The sequence below is a fragment of the Eubalaena glacialis genome, chromosome 14 (assembly GCF_028564815.1).
Source record: "Eubalaena glacialis isolate mEubGla1 chromosome 14, mEubGla1.1.hap2.+ XY, whole genome shotgun sequence".
In the NCBI taxonomy this organism is placed as follows: domain Eukaryota; kingdom Metazoa; phylum Chordata; class Mammalia; order Artiodactyla; family Balaenidae; genus Eubalaena; species Eubalaena glacialis.
The window spans coordinates 42,508,270-42,530,223 of NC_083729.1; the positions used below are offsets into that span (position 1 = coordinate 42,508,270).

At 41.4% G+C, this 21,954-nt stretch overlaps 1 protein-coding gene across 21 annotated transcripts in view; it reads right to left on the reverse strand.

Moving 5' to 3' along the window:
* NRXN1 (neurexin 1) overlaps window positions 1–21,954 on the reverse strand; it is a 1,118,934-nt gene that overhangs the window by 408,625 nt on the left and 688,355 nt on the right. For 4 of the 21 annotated variants that reach the window (XM_061168493.1, XM_061168492.1, XM_061168491.1 and 1 more), the window contains exon 1: window positions 17,035–17,287. The exons of the other annotated variants lie outside the window; for them this stretch is intronic. In XM_061168493.1, the coding sequence (XP_061024476.1) occupies window positions 17,035–17,287 (253 nt within the window). Of the gene's footprint in view, window positions 1–17,034; window positions 17,288–21,954 lie in introns of those variants that run through there. 21 annotated transcript variants of the gene reach the window in all.

Genomic DNA, 21,954 nt, shown 5'->3' on the forward strand with positions numbered 1-21,954 from the left:
AGTTTTAATAGTGCTTATCTCTAGATATTATGATTATGAATGCTGTAATTTTATTCTCTGTGTTTTCCAACTCTTGTACAGTAATACTGATAATCAGTAATAAAATGTTATTTCAAATATGAATTACCTCTAAATGTCTTAAGAGTTTGATAGAAAGAATTTAAAGTCACAGGTAGCCTCTTCTTTTCCTTCTTTCATTAACAACGATGGAATATTAAAACAAGGCCATGTCCTCTTGCTTTAACCTTGCATCCCCAAGGATATTCACAGTAGAAAGTCCTTCCTCCCAATACCTCCTTCGTCCTACCTCACCCAACCCCCAATGTATTTTCTCTCCATTTAAAAAATCTCCACAGTAATATAAATTAAGCGAGAAAGAATTTTAAACTGTCAGTTTAATGGTGCACATAGAAGTTATGGTTGCTCTCAGTTCAAGTAAATTTTAATAAAGTGGCTCAAAAATAAAAGGTATTCTCAAACAATAAATGGAAAACTTGTTCAGTTTCTCAGAGCTTGTTTTCTGCCATGGGAGTCGCTCGATTTAAAATTCTTCACAAAGAATGGCTTGGATATGGTTAGATTACTCTGAGACAAAAGTAGTACAGAACAGGGGAAGAAACGTACAGCTGAGTATTAATCTCAGAGTCTACATTTGTAAAATCAGTTAATCCTAAAATCCCTCTTCCTACTCCAAGTGTCTGGTTCTAGAAATATACTTGTCATCCACATGAAGTCAAAAAGAATGAAGAATTATAACCCAATAATAATGTCATTTTTCAGAAAGATAAAGATGATTTAGGAAGAAGACCAAGAAAGAGGAATTTCATAAAAGATTTAACATTAAAACATCACAACCCTTAAAGGAGATGAAACTTGGAAAAGACGTTACAAAATCTAAAACATTATCATAGGATATGATGAAATGTGTGCTGAAATAACACCTGCATCAAAGCTTTCTTGGTCAAAGGAAAAAAAATGTTAACCATTAAAAGACTTCTTTTTAATAGAGGGGAAAAAAAAAGAAATGACACCTTAGTTTGCATTATAGACTAAAATAATCCTTTCTAAGGATACTGGGAATAGAGGATGAAAGAATGTGTAAATGGAAGGACAAAAGGAGGTTGCAGACAGATTTTTAAATTGTGTGTGTGTGCATGTCTCTACTTATATAGACATGCAGATAACCCTCAAAAGTATAACTCCACCGCAAAAACAGAGATGGCTGAATGTAGGCACACCCCATTCCATTGAAACAATAGCTGTGAGCCTTTAATGGGAGTCGGCTTGCAGTCTTCTTCCTATATGAATATTTATACGTGTAACAGTCTTTCCTAGGAGAAAGACAATAGACTTAACAACTTGGTGTCGTTGCTATTATTTTATCAGAGCAATTGATCACTAACATGATGATGCCAGGTTTGAGATACCTTTCCACATCTTTCTCCCTGCATTCTAGTGATTTCCTGCATCCTCTGGATGTAAAGCCATCATTTTCTACTTGTTCATCAGACAATATGTGTTGGGGGCTTAGAAAGAGGTAGGTAAAAGCCAGCAGTTGAAGATATTGCTTGATAATGGTACAAAGTTTTATTCCCCAAAGAGTTGGCCAAGAACCATTTACATTACAGTCTCTTAAAGTCAGTATTTAGAAATGCAAATCTTGAGTCTTACCCCAAATTTACAGAACAGAATCTCTAGGAGTACAATCTCTAGGAGTGCAGTTTCAATAAGCTCCCTAGGTGATTCTGATCAGTTTAAATCTTTTATTTTTTTAAATATTTTTAAACTTATTCCATACAGTCTTTACTTCATCATTACTTTTTTTTTTTTTTTTTTTTTTTGGGCAGCGTTGGGTCTTCGCTGCTGTGCGCGGGCTCTCTAGTTATGGCGAGCTGGGGCTACTCTTCCTTGCGGTGTGCAGGCTTCTCATTGCGGTGGCTTCTCTTGTTGCAGAGCACGGGCTCTAGGCACGCGGGCTTCAGTAGTTGTGGCACATGGGCTCAGTAGTTGTGGCTTGCAGGCTCTAGAGCGCAGGCTCAGTAGTTGTGGCGCATGGGCTTAGTTGCTCCACGGCATGTGGGATCTTCCCGGACCAGGGCTCGAACCCATGTCCCCTGCATTGGCAGGCAGATTCTTAACCACTGGGCCACAAGGGAAGTCCAGTGATCAGTTTGAATTTTAAGAACCATCAGCTTACATCAGCTTTGTGTATGACTATTTCCTAAGTAACTGGGTTACATTTATTATTAAAATGTTTTTATTCTTCCTAAATATAATTTATATAGCACTTCACAAGCATTATGTCATTTATTCCTCACATAATATGGTTCAATAAGGACAGGGATTGTCATTTTTATCCCATTTTAGAGGGATCACTCAGCCAGCAACTGGTGGACCACGACTCTAAATTTCATGCTCTTTCAACATACAACAAATGTTAATAAAAGTTATCAAGACACTGCAGAATGAATCTCTTATGGTGGAAATCACAGGCAATAGGAGAAACATTTAGATATTCATGGCTATTTATATAGCTCAAAAATCATGCCCTGCTGACTGTAGCTAGCTATAAAGTCAGTTCCAACTAACAGTGTGAACATATCATTGTTTCTGCGTAAAGGAGGCCTTCTATGCATCATTCTAGAAACATTTCCGTATCTGTGATTATTTACTGTTGTGCACTACAAACACATACTTCAAATATATCTCAGCATAATCTCTAAATTAATTGATAACACCTGGAAGCATTCCCTTTCACCTTGTTGGAGAGGTCTCTGCTTCAGGGGGAACACTGACCATCTTGCCAGCTGGGCATCATTTTTCATACTATTATAAGCAAAATATATTTCGAAAGTGAGACTCTTTGTAAGTTTCTTTGTCATCTTTGTGAAGAATCAAACGCTTTAATTACTAAGTTCTTGACAGAATATCTCAACTTTCCAAGTGCCCTTAAATAATTTCCTACAAGTAATTGGGTATTTTAATTATATACAGCCTCTTGTCACTGTTCATCTAAAAAACATTACAGCGTTAGTTAAAAAAAGATGTATTAAGCCTGAGTGTCTTCGCGGGATATGTTTTGAGTTATTTCAGCAATGAGCAAAGCCAACGAGTTTGTCCTCCAACCTGGAATCCCCATTTCTTTTCTAAAGACAAACCCTAATAAGCAACAAGAAAATTAAACCATCACACTAACAAAATGTATTTAATAGTCGATCTCTAATCATGACCATCTCACCAAACAACCTCTGCTTTTATTTTATTCTATCTTATAGGGCCTTGGTCCCTTTTATCTTTTTGTATGATCCCAATAGGTCTGCAGAGACTGGGTCCTTTTAATGGTTCTTTCCCAGAATTCCTACAGAATCCTTAGGCTACTCATCTCCTTACTTGTGCTCACCTATTTGCGTGGCAGAAACAGCACCGGACTCTGAGAACCGGTGTGCTGTATTTAAGTCCCAGTTCTGCCATTTATAAACATGTGACTAAGTCAGGTCACTTAAAGTGACCAAGCCACTCTGTTTCCCCACCTGCAAAATGGGGCAAAACCTGCCATGCCTAATTTACAGGCATATTGTGGATATCATGTGAGATTAAAACACGAGAAACAATTTTTTAACATTAAGAGCTCTACAAATGTGGAAGTGGAAATGCAATCAAACATCTCCCCAAATACCAACAGGTCATTGGTCGGTTTCCTATAGAAATTTGCAATAAAGGAAGATCTGTACTGGTCTAGTCCATCTGATGGGTCGATGGAGCCTCTGGTATGTTTGTAAAGCAGTGGTGGAATGAAGAAGAGATGGCTCTCACCTCTCCTGCTGGCTACTCTAAGACACTTGGAAGACCTCCTTGAAGTGCTGTAAGAACACAGGCAGGCAGGTTGAGTTTTAAACCCTGAGGCAGCAGAATAGCTTTGACGCCTCTTTCAGACCCTGTGCCCTTTGCAGACAGTAAGATAATGTCCTCCCCCAAGTAGCAGGCACTCGATAAGCACTTGTTGATTGATTGGTCTCTGCAATCCTGGCACTCACTGGAAGAGTGACTTGCCAGCAGAGAGTGTGCAAACACCCACATTTTGGTAATAACCTAAATATCTGCATATGGTGAATGAAGAGGCTGAATGAAAGAAATTACGTAAAAACAGAAAGTCAGCTCCCTACATCTCTCTCCTTTATCATTTTCTCTTGGCAGAAGCAAGACTTTTACCAGTGAGGATATCAGGGCATCTTAAAGGCAAACAAAGGATGGAGCACTGCCCTGCTCTTGGGGGGCTTTTGGTCTCTATATGTGTCTGTCCATTACTCAAGAACGTGGTCCTCTCTGGCAGCTCCAAACCGGTGTCTAGTGAGCACAGCATTGTGTTTTACAGCTAAACTAAGAATCAGGTCTCTTCTATACTGTTTTTCTCCAAGGCTGGAAAAAATATATAATATTTATATCGTTTGATAGGTGCATGTCTAAGAAAACACACACACACACACACACACACACACACACACAGAGTCATTCATTTGGTGGTCAGACCCAAGTGTCTGGGATGACTAAGAAAAACTAAATCTGCAGTCATTTCATTGTTTAAAAAAAAATAGCACAAGTGGAGTGAAGGTGGTGTTTTTTGCTCTTGTTAAGAATGCCTTCCTACTTTTTAGAAAGAGGGGGGAAAAATCAAGCATGGATAGTAAGTTCCTGTTAAACATTTATTTTAAGAAATAGGCTAGCTATATTTTAAAAGCAGGTGATTAAATCACAGTTGCTGACCAATTTTATTTGATTTAGTATTCTGAGATGCTTATGTTCTGTTTAAATGCTCGACTCTTAGCATTTGGCTAAGGCATAAGCATCAGAGTGGCCACAGTAAAAGAAGTGACATACTGATTCTGGGCCAGGAAATACTGTTTCTCTTACCTAAACCTCTTTTTGCTGTACAGCCAGGTAAAGATGGCTTTGTGTTTGCTGACATTTTCAGAGGCCGATTGGGCCAAAAAAAAGCTGGAATCATTTTTTCCTAAGTCTCTCCTCCTCATCAAAGCCCTCTCCTCCCTACCCTATCTTAATGAGTCCTAATCTAAATTTTAAAAGAATTTTCTAAATGATAACAATACGAAACGAAGTCCAACCCTAAGCTGCATCAATAGCCTTGGCAGTAAAGCCCTGATGCAGGTTTCCTGGTTTAACTCCCACATGGACAAAGGGCATAAAAATTATTGGTTTTCTGCATTATATCCTCTTGTTAATATCTGTGTCATCCGTTTTTGGATTAACCAAACACCAGGAAAGGATCTCAACTTCAACCCCTTGCCTTCACTTAAAGAATCCACCAAATCAATCTAGCAAGATAAGAGGACAAACTGTTTTAAAGACTCTGAGGATAGTTGCTTTCATAACTAACCTCAGTCCTTCCTGGATTTTTTCCTTAATTGAGTCCAGAGCAGAGAGGAGCCACTGTTGGAGGGAGGTTAATCCATTACTTGAAGAGTAGCAGCCATTTATCAGGTCCTGTGCCAGATGATTACATAAAGTATCTGGACCTTTCAACAACCCTACAGAGGAGATATCACAGGTCCTATTTTACTCTTGAAGAAACTGAGGATCAGAGAAGTTTAGAAACTTGCCCAAAGTCAGTTAGTTAGTGTATACAAAGACATCTAAAAGAGTAATCCTTTATCTCACTAGGGAATTCCTAGAATCCATGTGGTGTTAGTATAAGTGGAATGAATGTAATGCCAGTAAATAAACTGGAATGAAAATTCTGATATTAAATTGGAGAAACAAAAGAATCTTTAAGAAAAATGTAGCTAAGAGATTCAAACTCCAAAGCATTTACCATCCTTTTTGAATGATGCTTTACGTTATAGTCTGAATAGAAATGAGTGGAAAAAATGCTTAAATTCTTTATGTAGTCATATAATGCCACGCAACCAACACAGTTTGATTTTTTAAATTTTAAAGGTTTCATATTAAGAAACCATAATTAAAATTAGGATAAATACTTAAAGTAGTTTACTGTAAGTCTTTTCTCTATACCCTGCCTCCAGAACTATACAATTTTATTTAACTATTTACAGAGGGACTCCTTTCATCTCATGAGAATATAATCACATAATCAGATACACTGCAATTGTTTCCTTTTAATTGTAAATCATGGCTGCACTTGCAAATTAGTCTATTATCACAGCAGATCTATCAATTTGGTGGGGAATGTATTTGCCAACTAGAGTGAAAAAAGTTAATAAACATTAATAAGGATCTTAAATCAATCATTCCTTTACTCTTGATGTGGTGGTGGATATCGAGATTAATAAATCAGTCAAACCAAATAAAGTAACAAGGAAGGGAGGCACAGAGAGGCCGCTTGATGCCCTGTGTAGTTAAGAAGCAGGATGCTTAAAAACAAATTGGAAGATGAGGATGAGGCACTAAACCTTCAGCGAAATGACTTGTAAATTAAACAAAGTAAATCCAGACAGTCATCCACGGTTGGTCCCTTATGTACCACTGGTGATAAAAGCTGGAGGAGAAAACACAATGCTCAGTCAGGATAAATTATGTCTGTTGGCAGCACATTGTAGGCATTAAGAGCATGGACTGCAGAGCGAGCCTGCTCCAGTTTAAATCCAGGCCCCACAACTTTAGTTTTGTAACTTTGTCATCTCTTAACCTTGCTGTGCCCTACTATCCTTCAGTGTAGAAGGGAAATTAATATTACCTATCTCACAGAGTTGTGAGAATTAAATGAGCCGATATTTTGTTAAGGGCTTAGAATAGCACCTGATGTATAATAAGCACTGAGTGATTTTTGAATAAATAAGTGATGTAACTGGCCATTTGCTACCACTTTACATAGCCCTAGTTCTTTCTCTGCACAGCATTTTTACTGGGGAGAATTGAGATAGTGAAATACCCCTGCAATATTTAAGTCACTTCCTTGCTATAAGCCAAGAGTTAAATTAATTTCTTGGGTAACGATAATTAAAACTTTTATTTATTGTATTGAAAAGAAAAAGACAAAAAGTGTTATGTTTAAAAATAAGATTACTGAGGCAAACATTTTATTACCGGCAAGTACAAATAGACTGTTGTTATATATTTTAGTCATTAAAAAGGCAACCAGATAATCAATACCTTGTGTATCTACTAAAGCACAAGGCTTTTGTATAAAGATATTTATCAGAAACTCATCAGCAGTGTTCTACTTTTGATAACTGTATGAAAAATTGTCAATAGAAGCATCAACAACTCTATTATCTCATTTAGGACAAGTCCCAAGGAAAAGAATGAGTGGGGAAACCAAATACATTATTTGCATATACAACAGCATGTCCAAGTAACCACTTTGCTGACAGAGATTCATTTATTATTAATCTTATTCCAGCATATGTTAATACTTGGACAGTAGACATGAAAAGTGACTGATACAGCACACTGCAATTTTGGAAATGTTAAGTGAGGTCTTCAAGGAAGTGTAGCTTAGAGTGCTGAGAAATGTTTTGTTATTTCAACTTTGGAAAGATGTAATGTAGAGAATAATCAATTTACAATGAGAATATAGGCTCAAATAGTCTAAAATGGCAAGATTTTCAGAAATCAATATGAAATATAAAATAAGTAGACTACTAAATAATATTCTGCAAAATAAAGAGAAAGTTTAATTTCTATAATATACCTTCATGGCAAAAATTTCCAGAGGTATTTAAACTAATCACGCTTCAGTATTATTTCTCTATACTAGCTTGTTATATAACTGATAATTGAAAAGTACAACTACATATAAAATGACATAGATACGAACTAGAGCATTTACCTTGAAAAATTTGAAAGAGAAGTTCATCAGGAAAACCACACATCTCTTCAAAACATCCTGCTGCTTGCCCAAATAAAGTGTTAATTGCATAGTATATGAGTACCACAACAGTGAGCTTCCATATTTGCCCTAAATGTATTTTTTTTAGAACAGCATCACAGTCACTCGTAGCAATGTGCTTTATGCTGTGGAACTATCCACACTTTAGATAATTCAATCTTAATGTAAAATTAGAGATTTCAGAATCTGAAATCATCTCAGCTTTAAGAAGCATCAAAAATACCACTTCTCTTTCTTTAGCAGCTTTTGAGTCCTGTAGTCATGATGACCAGATGGTAACTAATAGCCAAGACAGGCTGAACCATATAAATAATTACATGTACCAATGTTAGTCCAATGGCAACTCAGATAACCAAAACAACTGTGCAGAAGTGATGTCCAAGTCAATAAATGTCTCTGCCTTGTATTCCACCGCACATTAAAAATCACTCCCTTACCATTTACTTAAAAGTTCTGTTTCTTTCTCACTGATCATTTTCATAGATATATCATAATGTTTTTTCATCAATTTAGTTACATGGGAAAAAAAAAATCACCAAGTATGTACATGAACATAGAATAAAGAGTGTAACCTTGCTTTTAAAAACTGTGGGTCACATTACATAATACATTTAAACTGGAGATCCTATAGCCAAAAAAGTCTAATATTTTGAATTTCACAATGAAAATGTCTACAAGATTCATAGAAGCTTCATGTAAAACCTAATATGTACATAACCAAGTATTCTGACTGCAAACTGGAGAAACACCTTTCTACCTCAGTTCCAATTCACAAACGCCATAGATATTAAGTTCATACAATAGACACAGCAGGTTCTTCTTAGCGGCTTGTACACTTGGTGATTAAGAGGAAGTCTGTCCAGGAATCATCATTTTTCAGTCATAAAGTATTTTATTGTAATTATTTTTTGACTAATTACATTATTTACCACTGCCTGAGTTTGATGCTTTAAGTTGAATTTGATAATGGCCCTCATTTTTTAATCCATCCCCACCTTACGCTACTTTTCAGTTAAATATCAAAATGCAATATTAACTAAAATTTCTTCCACTAGAATGGAGACATACATTTCATATCCATATTCACCTGAAATTCTTAATAAATATATGGGTTAGCTACCTTTTTTTGGCTAATTTTATTCTTAATGAACAAACAATTTTTTTTTTTTTTTTTTTGGAGTAGTGAATTGGAAAGTGATGACAGCGGGACAGAACTTAGGTTTTCTAAATTCGAATGGAGTATTCTTTTCAAAACCCTGCCTCTTAACATATTGGAGTGAGAAAGCAAAAGTACTGCGGCTACTCATTAATTAAGTGACCCTGGCAGAATCATGGCCTCTCTAAATCTGTTTCCTTGTCAGCGAAATGGTGATCATAAGCCCGGCCAGCGTTATGATGATGATTAAATGAGACACTTTACACGAGGGCTCTGTGGAAATATATTCTTAAAATATAGCTGTTTTTACTAAGTTCTGTCAAAAGCTTGAGGGAATTCATTGTTATATGATCAACACTGAAAACACTCTTTCATTTTGTGAGAGAATGGAATATTTTAAAAGGTATTACCAATTTCTGTGTGGAGAAATACTCTTCACCCTACACAGCCCAAAAAGGACTAGGCAAAAAGAACAAGTTACAGGAAGCAGGTGCTTTTCAAAGAGACATTCCTTAGGACCTCAGCTGAAAAGCAAATACCAGGCAAGTACCCTGAGCCTGACCCCCATACCACGGCTCTTGTGCACCTAAGAAAGCCACCACTACCTAACGATGAGGACACATGGATGGCTTAAGGGACCTATATACAATCTTTGCAAAAATATCTCCAATTACAGTATGTTTAGAATCAATAAAGCTCTGGGAAAAGACAAGAGTATAAGGATTTTAAGAGATCCTTATTGCCAAAGGAATCTTAGAACTCAAAGTTGGAAAGGATCTTGTCCAATTAAAAAAAAAAAAAACAAGCATATGAATGACAAAACAATATAAAAAGTCTTGCTCAACATTACTATTAAGATCCTTAACACCTCAAAAAAAAATTGTGTCTTTTATTAAAAAGAGGCACACAATGGAGTGTAAATGAGGCACTGCCTGACTGTGCAAAGATGGTTTTCTCTACAGGAACTTAGTTCAGTTGCTATATTCTCTTCTCAAAGACCAAGGTTCTAATCCTAGTTAATCACCTAAAAAGAACTGCCTTAGGTTATACAGAGTTCAGGAAAAACTGTGGATAAACTAGTGTAGCCCCTCCTCACTGTTGGAGCACAGGCTTCCAGGAAGAGTATTCTAAACAAGGAGGAAGATGAGTTAGAAGATATGAGCTCTGCTTCCAACTCTGCTACTAATTTGCTGTGACTCTATGAGTCCAGTTCACTTACATTACTTAGCGCTCTGTTTTCACATCTCTAAAATGAGAGGTATGTGCTCCTCACACTTTAGAGCTCGGAGAGAACTGATGCTCAAAGCTGTAACTGAATTCCAGAAGTCACACAGTTAATTGCTGGTTGAATCAGAACTAGAACTCAGGTCTCCTGATTTCAAGGTCTGTTTTTTCCCACCAGATGTGTCTTCTCTCTGAAATCTCTTCTAATTTTTTTAAAATTGTATTTTATCATGGTAAAACACCTAACACGAGATCTAACCTCGTAGCAAAATTTTAAGTATACCATACAGTATTGTTAATTTTAGTCACAACGTTGTACAGCAGATCTGTAGAACTTACTCATCTGGTATAATTGACACTTTATGCCTGTTGATTAGCAACTCCCCATTTCTTCTTTTCTCCAGCCCCTGGCAACCACCATTCCACCCTCTAATTCTATGAATTTGGCTATTTTAGATACCTCATATAAGTGGAATCATGCAGTATTTGTCTTTCTGTAACTGGCTTATTTCACTCAGCATGATGTCCTCAGAGTTCATCCACGTTATCACATACTACAGAATATCCTTCTTTTTTAAGGTTGAATAATATTCCCTTGTATGTATATTCCACATTTTATTTACATATTCAATCAAAATCACGACGAGATATCACCTCACACCTATTAGTATGGCTATTATCAAAAAGACAAGTTTTGACAAAGAAGTGAAACTGGAACCCTTATACACTATGAGTAGGAATGCAAAATGGTGCAGCCACTGAGGAAAAGAGTATGCAAGTTCCTCAAAAAATTAAATATAGAACTGCCATTGGATCCAGCAACCCCATTTCTATGTATTTATCCAAAAGAATTGAAATCAGGATTTTGAAGATATGTTAGCATTCCCATGTCTATTGTAGCACCCTTCATAATAGCGAAGATGTGGAAACAACCTAAATGTCTTTTTTTAAACAAACATTTATTGGGGGCCTATTGTCGTCTGGGCACTTATCAAATTCATGGTCTCATTTATTCTTCACTGAGGTGTAACTCATTGTATTTTCATTTTATAGATTGAAAAAACAATCTTAGTGAGGATACAGAGCTTAGTAAATTTACGCAATGCTAGTAAGTGGCAGTGGCCAAATTTTCACATAGATATGTTTTTGAGAATTATCTTCACCAGACCAAGCTGCCTCAATTACTTATACATTAGTGAGAATTTAAATCAATGAATTCCCTGTCTTAAATACCTTTGCAAAACAAGCCTTATCTCTATTTGAAAAATAAAAGGCTCTATGTTTTGTTAGAGGAAATATATGCAACAACTTGGTGGAAAGCAGTTGTGCAAGGAGCTCTTTCTAGAACATTAATATTAAAGGATAATACAAAGTGATGTAGCTGAAATTCACTGTTGATGTTTTTATCAGATCATTTCATGTTGAGTCCCAGATGACTGCTACACATATGTAAACTTTATGGTTTTTGTATTTATGCTCAGAGGCTACTTGTTTTCAAAGGGCAGGTTTTGTTTGTTTGCTTGTTTAAAGATTAACTCTTTCTGGGATTTCCCTGGTGGTGCAGAGGTTAAGAATCCGCCTGCCAATGCAGGGGGCACGGGTTCAAGCCCTGGCCCTGGAAGATGTCACATGCCGCAGAGCAACTAAGCCCGTGTGCCACAACTACTGAAGCCCGCGCACCTAGTGCCCGTGCCCTGCAACAAGAGAAGCCACCGCAATGAGAAGCCCACATACCACAACAAAGAGTAGCCCCTGCTCACCACAACAAGAGAAAGCCCGCGAGCAGCAACGAAGACCCAATGCAGCCGAAATTAAATAAATAAATTAATAAATTTATTAAAAAAGATTAACTCTTTCTAACAATAGCTTGTATTGGGGGAACTAAATTGCAAAAATTTTTGATGGTCGTGCTTGGGTATATTAGCTCCTCCTCTCTCACCTCTGCTCCCATTATCCCCCTTATTACCTGACCTTTCATGGTACCTGGTGCACAAACACAAAAACATGCCCATATTATAATATCATATATTTACCAAATGAATGAATGCACAATCTAAGAAATCAATATGTTAAAGTTGAGGGCAACCAAGACCTTAGAGTCTTGGATTACTTGGACCATAATTAATTCAAAGATTCTTCCAGGAATATTAGCTGACCATCTTGTCTAAAATATCATTGCAGGGCTTCCCTGGTGGCGCAGTGGTTAAGAATCCGCCTGCCAATGCAGGGGACACGGGTTCGATCCCTGGCCCTGGAAGATGTCACATGCCGCAGAGCAACTAAGCCCGTGCGCCACAACTACTGAAGCCCGCGCACCTAGTGCCCGTGCCCTGCAACAAGAGAAGCCACCACAAAGAGAAGCCCGCACACCGCAAGGAAGAGTAGACCCTGCTCGCCGCAACTAGAGAAAGCCCGTGCGCAGCAACGAAGACCCAACACAGCCAAAAATAAAAACAAATAAATTAATTTTAAAAAAAATCATTGCAGTGATGCACATTTTTGTCCAATAAGCCAAAGTAAGGAAGAGGTGTGTGGTAGGAACATCTACTTCAGCAGAATATTCATAGCCAAAAATGTTCTGGGTAACACATATGAATTAATTACCAGAAAAGCTAAATTTTTCTTCAACACAGTAAAGTCAAGTATATTTTGAAAGGTGTTGCTAACTCTCTTGGTTGCTAGACAAAAGAGCAAAGGGACCACTCTATCAAACAGCACCCTCCTGCCTGTGAGAAAAACAAAAGAGAAACAAAACCCTCCTCAGAATCAATGACATGATCCATGGGACACCAGGCAGATGCCATCAGCCTCTCTCACAGGATTCACTCTTGTTAATACACGCTGGAAGCAAAATGTGAGGCCCTGGTCCTTGTAATGATTTCTGCTCCAAGAGATCAACCATCAAAGCACATGGAGGACCCTCTCAGTTCAAGTTTCAAAACCTCTGAGCTCATGGAATTGCTCTGGGCTAAGTGCCATGCAGAGTTGATTCTATCAGAAATTCCTCTTTGACTCCGACCAGAGATTTGGTTCCATTTTTTGGTGCCTCTGCGGTGTGCCTCAGTATCTCTACAAGAAAAAGGATATTCAAATTCCCTCCAAAAGCCCCCACTCCTTTTAGAAGTTTAGTATGTGTGTGAAAGTGCCTCAGAAAGAGAAACATTATAAATTTAAGATACAATTATTTTCCTCATAGAACGGCATTGGGCTACCTCAATTATAAACCACACTTTTAAAATCTGTTAACATTTCCTTCTGGGAAAGCCCCTTTGCCCTTTAATAGTGAAAGCTAATCAAGGCAGTATAATTTCTGGAGCTCATATTTGTGGGAGGAGAACGGCTGGCACTGGTGTGCTCATTCCTATGATGGTTTTCTCCTTCCTTTATGTCCTGAGATTATTGAGAGGCTCTAAGCTAATTTTTGAAAGTATGCAGAGGTACTTAGGAAAGCCAGGAGCAGAGATGGAAACCTGAGCATTGCACTGACATCATTCTATGTTTGGCACATATGGCACATCTCTAAAGCAATACCAACCGAACACACTGCTTTATTCTGAACTCTTGCTGGCTTTAAGTAGCAGTCTTAAATACAAGCAGGCTTGCTTTTTATCATTTACAGTCACACAGTTCTCCATTTATTTGACTAGGAAAATTCAATTTTTCTATAGAGGTATTTTCAACCTTTATATTTTTAAGTACATGCAAAATAAAATGGGATCCTGCAGTGATCTCAAAACCTGCTTCTCATATGCATTTTTAAAAAAAATCCTCATCATAATCTCTGCAACTGGGTCAGCTTGCACAAAGATGCTCAGGGTAGCCATGAGTGCTTTCAGCACCCTGCAATCCTTGTAAGTGACACCTCATAATAGTGCAAATGAAGCATGGCATGATGAGAAAATGAAGAAGAATGGACCTGGATAGTCAACCCAGCAGTTTTCAAAACATAGAGGATAGGCTAAATTTTGTTCCATAAAATACACCACACATGATTTTTCTTTTACACATTCAAGCACATATATTCTTTCCCTATTATGAGAAAAATATCTTATGACTCCAAGAAATTCTACTATAAGCAAACAGGGTAGCTCGTGTGTTCATCTACATATGTATATTTGCCATAGTCTCACATTTTTAACCAAACCTCATTTACACCTGCCTTGATTTGCAGCCAGGAATTTATCATGTTGTCATTCACCTTTGTGTTTTCCCTTCACCCTCGTCTCTTAGGCTCAAAGATTATTTCCTTGTGGGCCCTTTGTCTAATTAGCTGAATATTCAAGGAGTTTATTGACCCAACAAATTCACCATCACCTCTTTCTTATTAGGTTTCTTTTAAGCCATCACCCTGCCTGCCCCGCTCTCAGCCCCTCTGCATCCCCACCTCACTCCCATCTCTCCATCCCCCATCCTCAGAGGCTTATTTCATCTTTAATGTTCTTGGGTTGTTCTCTAGCCAGAGTTTTTTCCCTCTTTTCAAGGGAGGCAAGATCTGAAGTGTGAAAAATTCACACCGGCTTTTATTTGGCGGAGGTTGGCTACTGACAGGTAAGTTTGCTACTCTGATTTTTTTTTAAAAAAAGGGGGGGCAAAGAAAGAATCAGAAAGCTTCCTCCAAAAGCGTGTGTGAGCAGGGTGGGGAGAGTTTCAAAAAGTAACAAACACGACCATACTATGGAACCTTCAAAGAAAAGAGAAAGTTTTCTGACCCAAAAGAATAATCACAACCGCTGCTCACTTTCCTCCACTATCCATCTATCCTTTCTCTTTCCCAGCGACAGATATGTCTGGTTTTTCATTCACGTACAGAGACAATCACTATATTCTGGAGGGAAGGAAATGTTTGTAGAGACCAGCAGACGGGGGCCTGACTGGGGTAGAAGCTACAGAGGTGAGAGGACAGGTGTCCTCTCTGCGGCAGGGTTCCCTTGGTTTTCTCCTCTCCCCACGTCCCCCAGGCGCTCTCCCTTTTCAGCCACATCCCTCGGGAGAGAGGCAGAGCCACAGAGAAGGAGAAGTTAATATGCATATGGATTATTAGCCAAGTGCTTCCCACTGGTACAATTCAGCGCCCAACCCCCTTGCATACCCCCATCTGGCTCACCGCACCCACGCTCTGTCTGCCCCTCATGTGCCTGGGCTCGCCTCCCTCCCCCAGGACTCACATAATTTTGCACAAAGGCCAGGCAGTGGGTGAGAACTGCACCCGGGAAAGGGAGCAATAAGCTCCCAGAATCCTGTGAGCGAGCGGGGAGAGCAACAGCAACTCCTTGCTGTGTCTGAGGGATCTATCCTTTCCGTCACTTTTTCCATAAAAGCCCCCTTTGGAGGCATCACTCATGTCTCCAGCCTAGGCACGCTTAACTGGAGAGAGTCCTTGAGAGGGAACTGGGAGAAGGAAAGGAAGGGATTCCCGGGCCCACTGTGAGGTGTGCCTGGGCCACTCCCAAAGGAGGTGCCCAGCGGATTTGTTCTCTTCAGCTGGGTTAGGCTCTAACCTCTCACATTTAACCAGAACTGTCCCCAGGTAGGAAGCCAGTCCCTGGGGAAGGGGGCCATCCCAGTATAACTAGCAGCTGCTGGGGGAGAGGAATTACCTAGGGAGAGGGGCAAAGGATCCAGAGAGGAACCAAGTCTGAAAGGGAAAGGGGCCCTACAAGCAAAAGAGGGGGAAAGAGATGTAAAAAAAATGAGTGTCCATAACTTTCGCCCCGCTTTTTAAAGCAGCGGACTTTACATTGGGGAAGAAGAAGAATTGGGAGTGGGGGAAGACTCACAAAAAACAGTTTATGTTTTATTTATTGGCAATTCAGGGAATCTGAAATAGGCATTTATCTGAAGATGCCAGGAACCTGGCCTTACACTGCTGGTCATTCTGGAGAAGAAACCTGCTAACCAAGGCTCGTCTCCACACTCTGCTCTTTACAAAGGAATTCCCGGTGAGGAGAACAGCTTCTCTCTGGTCTAACTTCTCCTCCTTCAGGCAGACCTCCTGGCTTAGACCAGCCAGCATTGACCCACCTGCCCTCCTTGGGAAGCACTATACTCTGAGGAAGGAGAAAGCAGGACTTCCCTTATCCCAGCAGCCTTCAGACATGGTCCAAAAAGAAGTAAGTGTGTGGGATGAGGGAAAGGGGATGGTGTTCAGAGGTCCCCTCTAAACTGGGTAGGAGTTGGCAGGCACTAGAGAGGGTGCCTCCATCACCCTCCTACTTTCTCCAATGAAGGGAAGAGGTGGAGGAAAATGGAATTAGCCTCCAGTTTAGTGAGTCCCGGGACCTGCCACTTCACCGTCACTGCAGTCTGGGCACTCCTTGGAGGAACGTGTGGGCTGGAACCTCTCCCTCCCCCAGACCAGGGAAAATGGGCAGGAGGTGGGGCAGCACACAGAGCACAGACAAAAGGTTCGGCAGAGCCCTCCTCTCTCAGGAGCTCAGGTCCCCGGGCTGAGCCCGGCTCCCCATTCGGCCACGCCGAGTGACCTTCTCGCTAGAAACGCCCCCTTCCCGCGGGGCCAAGGATGGTCTTTTAATAGGTGCCCACGTCGCTCTCCCGGCACCCTGACAAGGAACGCCCCTCCCACCCCTCACCGCAAACACCCGCGACGCCTTCCTCCAGCCCCCTTCTATTGTCTTCAAAGAGATAAGTGGCTCCCACCCAACACACCCAAATGCACCTCCCTTTCTCGCGCTCCCATTTCTACGAGCCCTAAGGGCCGAGAAGCGAGCGCAGGGTCGAAAGGGGGGCGCGAGGGAGTTAAACCCGCGAGAACTTGGCATCGCAGACCCACCGTGTCCACCTCGCAAGGATGCCGGTGACCTGTAGATTGCAATAGGCACTGAATGATGCTTGCTGCTGCCATGGAAATGGTGGATGTGGTGCGCTCCCAAACTGGACGCCCCCCATGCCACTCCTAGGAGGCCGCTGAGGGTGAGCGGGACTATCCAGAGCAGGGCGAGGCGCCCCCCTGCGCCGCCGCCGCCGCCGCCGCCGCCCCCGGGCGAGCCCAGCTCGGCGCCGCACCGGAGCATCCTCTGGTACATGGCTGGGCGCCCGCCGAGGGGCAGCCGCCGCGGGAGGCAAAGTTTGGGGTGCGGTGAGGGGAGAGGGCGCCGGGGAGCGGGCGGCTCAGGGTGGGCTGCGGGGCTGGCCGCCTCACCGCGCCAGGGCACCCATCCTCTCCCTCCTTCGGACAGTCTTCTCGGGGTCCTGGGGTCCGCCGTGCCTCGCACCCCAAAGAATCCGAAACATAGCCGAGGTGAATGCAGCTGATGGGGGCTTGTCCGAAAAGGCAGCCCCGGGGAAGAGCAAGCACGGAGCGGGCGGCTGCTCCCAGATTTCCGGGGCTCCAGGTTCTCGAGAGATACTCCCAAAGAGTTTCGGGCGAGAGTGCGTGCCGGGGGGTGGGGAGCGGGGAAATGGTTTAAAGCTCCTCCCGGAGGGTCCTCACTTCTACATGACAGCCATCCACCGCGAATCCACTAGGTAAATCCATTTAGCATTGTGCGGGGGGACTGGGGAGGCCACTTCGCCGGCCCAACCTCCTTTCAACGGAGAAGCAGACCCCATGGACTCGAGACGCCCCGTCCCTCCATTCAGCCCGGGCCGGCTCGCCCGCTCGCGCCAGCCTCCCCCGGGCAGCGCGCGGAGCAGCGGCGCGCATCGCCTGCTCCCGAGGCAGTCTCCGCGTCTGCCGCCTCCTGACACTTACGCCCGGCGAGGGGTTCAGAGGGAAGAGTGCACCCTTATGAAGGAAGCGGGGATCGAACGGGGGAAAGGGAGCTGGGGAAAAGCAGAAGCACACAAAGGAGTGGGGGGAAAAAAGAAAAGGAAAAAGAAAAGAAAAGAAAAGAAGAACCACACACGCTGGCGAAGCGAGGGGCTCTATGCAAATCTGCAGTCTCCAAACAGCAAATCACTGAAGCTCGGATGCAATGCAGAGGACGAGCCTATGTAACGAGGGAGGCTGGTCTAGCTTCCCACAGAAATCGCCCTGCTTTGCCTCTCTCAAGCATTCTCCACACATCAAAGGGACACGTGTACGGCGATGCGGGGAACACCTAAAAAAGCAACGCTCCCTCCTCTGCCAGGTGATCCCTCCGTCTGAATTACAACGGCAAACGGCACCCTTCCCCTACCCCTATGGTTTAGATGTAACCAGTGTCTTGAGAGCTCTTAAAAGGGAAAGAATTCCGCTCTTTTTATTGGACCAAACTTGTTCTGCCAGGTGTTCAAACCCAATCTGCTAAATATGGCTTGACACCATCTACTCAAGCATCAGTTTTGATGATCTGTTAATTACACATATTACTCATAACAAAGAGCCCTCGTTCCCACTACAATATCATATCTCACATAAGGCAGTAGAAGTGCAGGGAATCAAAATACACAAGGAAGAAAAAGAATGAGTGAATTTGGCAGCTGAGGAAGAGACAGAAAGAGAATAAAAAGGAAAAAAGAAGGAGACAGGTGAGAAAGAGGACAGCAGAAGAGAGAAACAGGATGAATGAGATTGCTTGCATTTTGGTCAAACATTTTAGGAATCTTTAAGAACCCCCAAGATCTCTATAGAAGCCCAGCTATGATGATCTTTTATAAGGGTGGAGTTCTGCCTTTCTCTTACCATGTTTCATAAGGAAAATAACATCAGGAAATTTAAATCTAGTGCCCTCAAAGAAGAGGGGACATTATATTCTACTGGTGAAATGAAGAATATTTAACTGAAAGCCATGTGTCCTGGAAAAAGACCAGCAAAGCCAACACACAACTAAGAGTAAAAGTCTAGCACAGCAAGTGGACTTAGCAAGGAGGACCACAGTCACTGGAGGCTAGCAGACGGGATTTGGAACTATGATTAAAACAGTTCCCTGGTTTCTAAAAGATGATAAAAACTATGACATGACTAGTGGCTGGACATTCTTTGTTTTTATTCCTATTTAAAGACAAAGGAAAACAACTCTGACTAGGTACTACTTCTCACAGGCTCCTGTCTATATAATCCTTTATGTCAACAAATACAAAGTCATGTCCTGAAAAAGTAGTTCTAGGAGGATTTGATACAAATCAGCCACTCACCAAAGTGGTCATTTAGACTTACATATTGCTTCCTAGTTCATTCAAAGAGTCAACCCTGGGACTCTGATGGTCACTATGTTACCAGTGTCCAAGGGCCACCAAACTAAATTTGTAGCAATCCAACACCTCACATTCTTGGCAAAAGTTTATGTTATTCTACTAAAAATTTAATACTTCAGTAGTTCCCTAATTGAGACAGCTTAGGCATGCTAGAGAAGGTGCTTTTATCTACTTAAATACGCCTTGTCTCCCTCCCACAACTGCTCAAAGACCAACAGAACGCAAATCCTGCACTTTCCACTGTGTTCTGTTCCCGTCCTTATCCCCAGGCCATTTCCTCCTCATTTTGTTATTTTTTAGCATGTGGATTTTAATTCATTAGTCAAGGGTTGTGAATATTCATTTTTAAAATATCCAGTAAGCTTCAAAGGGATAAAAGAGAAGCACTGGATCAGGAGTCGAGAAACCTGGGCTGCCTTCTTGGCGCTGCCATTTACTGGTTATGTCGCATTTGTTATTTAGCCTCTCCCCAAGGCTCCATGGCTTCCTTTATAAAATAGTCATGTCCCTGTCTTTCCTAACAATCCCACAGGGCAGGAAGGATATAATGTAATATTTAATGAGAGAGTGCTTTAAAATATATCAAACGCTCCCCACAGCAGGCAGTTTGTCTCTCCTTCCATATAGGTCTAACATATTCCAGCTGATTGGTCTATAGCATTCATTTGGTTCCCTTCCATCTATAGAAAGGTAGAGCACTGCGTTGTTCTCTGATACCCTCATCTATGGTGATGATCTGTCCTTCCCTCCCTAACTAGATGGTAGATTCCTGAAGGGGAGAGGAGACAAATCTTCATTTGTACTCCCTCTAGTGCCCAGCATTTGTGAAACATAAGTTAGTCTCTTAAGTCACTGTGAACACTGAATTAGGAATACCAATCCATTGCTCCTACGGCTTAGGTTCCTACAAGTCTCTGGTCACAACATTTTCACCAACAGATTGATATATAACCTTATTTTATGTGTTTTCTGTTCAAAGACATCTTATTGAATATATATTGTTGATTCATTAACATTGAACTCATAGCCAACATCACTATAACTTAAGCCTGAATGAAGCTCAACTAACATACTTATTTTCTCTGTAAGACATACCATGGCTTTCTTTGCTCAGGAACATCAGACGGCACTTCAGCACTATGTTTAGGGACCATTTTAAACAGCAAAATCACCAACGAAAAGAACAAAAATGTGCAAAATATGGTACTAAATAGACCACACAAAGGATGTTTGTTTACAGTATGAGCTGAACCAAGAAGGCAGAGCGTTGCCTTGTTTGACCTCAACTGGGAACAAGGGTGTTGAGGACTCTTTTTGACACTCCGTGCATGTCTGTTAATAACCGCCTCAGTGCCATGGGTATTGATTTGGGGGTTACAAATTTTAGTGAGGAGGTGAGGTCATACCCATGAATAACAGCGATTGACTGTATTTGTTACGTTCTTGAATGTACAGGGAAGGATGGGGCTGGGAGAATTTGGGGAATGATTTGTATAAATTAAAGCCATAGGAATAGAGTAAATGTAGACAATTCTGATGAACCTTTCCAAGAGCATTCTCTTGGAAGAAAATGAAGAAAAGACTCCTCTGACTGTCTTATATTGTCTTAGGCCTTGGGAGAGAAAGGTAGGGTTAGGGAAGGCATAGGCCAGAAATCTCAGTCTCACTGGAGTCTCAAGGGCTAAAGAGGAAATATTTATGGCTGCCTTGAAAGAAGAAATTGTAGCTGTCGTGTTTTCAGGCAGATGTCTAAGGCACCTTTGCAGTACCTAGGAGGTTCTTGGGTGGATTCTGTGATACTGATGCTGCAATATTTGTTATAAATGGCTGTTATAGTGGAACAAGGAGCAAATTCTCTGTCTAGAGAGTGGAGAAAAGTCCTGTGAGCAGACTCATGCCTAATCTGGATGAAGCAAATAAAGCTTGCGCTTACTCTTCATGTCTCTTCAGCTGGTCAGTTCTTTGGCTGGAAGTGTATTACCTAAAGGAAACTGAGGGGACTTCCCTGGTGGCACAGTGGTTAAGAATCCGCCTGCCAATGCAGGGGACACGGGTTCGATCCCTAGTCCCGGAAGATCCCACATGCCGCGGAGCAACTAAGCCCGTGAGCCACAACTACTGAGCCTGCGCTCTAGGGCCGGCGAGCCACAACTCCTGAAGCACGTGCACCGAGAGCCCGTGCTCCGCAACAAGAGAAGCCACCGCAATGAGAAGACCCCGCACCGCAACAAAGAGTGGCCCCCACTCGCTGCAACTTGAGAAAGGCCCAGGCGTAGCAACGAAGACCCAACGCAGCCAAAAATAAATAAATAAATAAATTTATTAAAAATAAAATAAACTGAGGCAGCACTGACAAATTGTTCTCAGGTGAGTAAAAAATTGGTTGGAGGAGACATGGTGCTCAGCTGCTTGTAATTTACTCTTAAATACTGCAGCATGGACAATGTGATAGAAATGTGTGTTAGTGCTGTTCTGTGTCTCAGGAGGTTGGCTGCTTTCATCAGGAATGTATGCTCCAACATCTCAGCCAGAATTACAGAAGTCAGAGGTGACTTCTGGAAGTCTTGAGTTATCA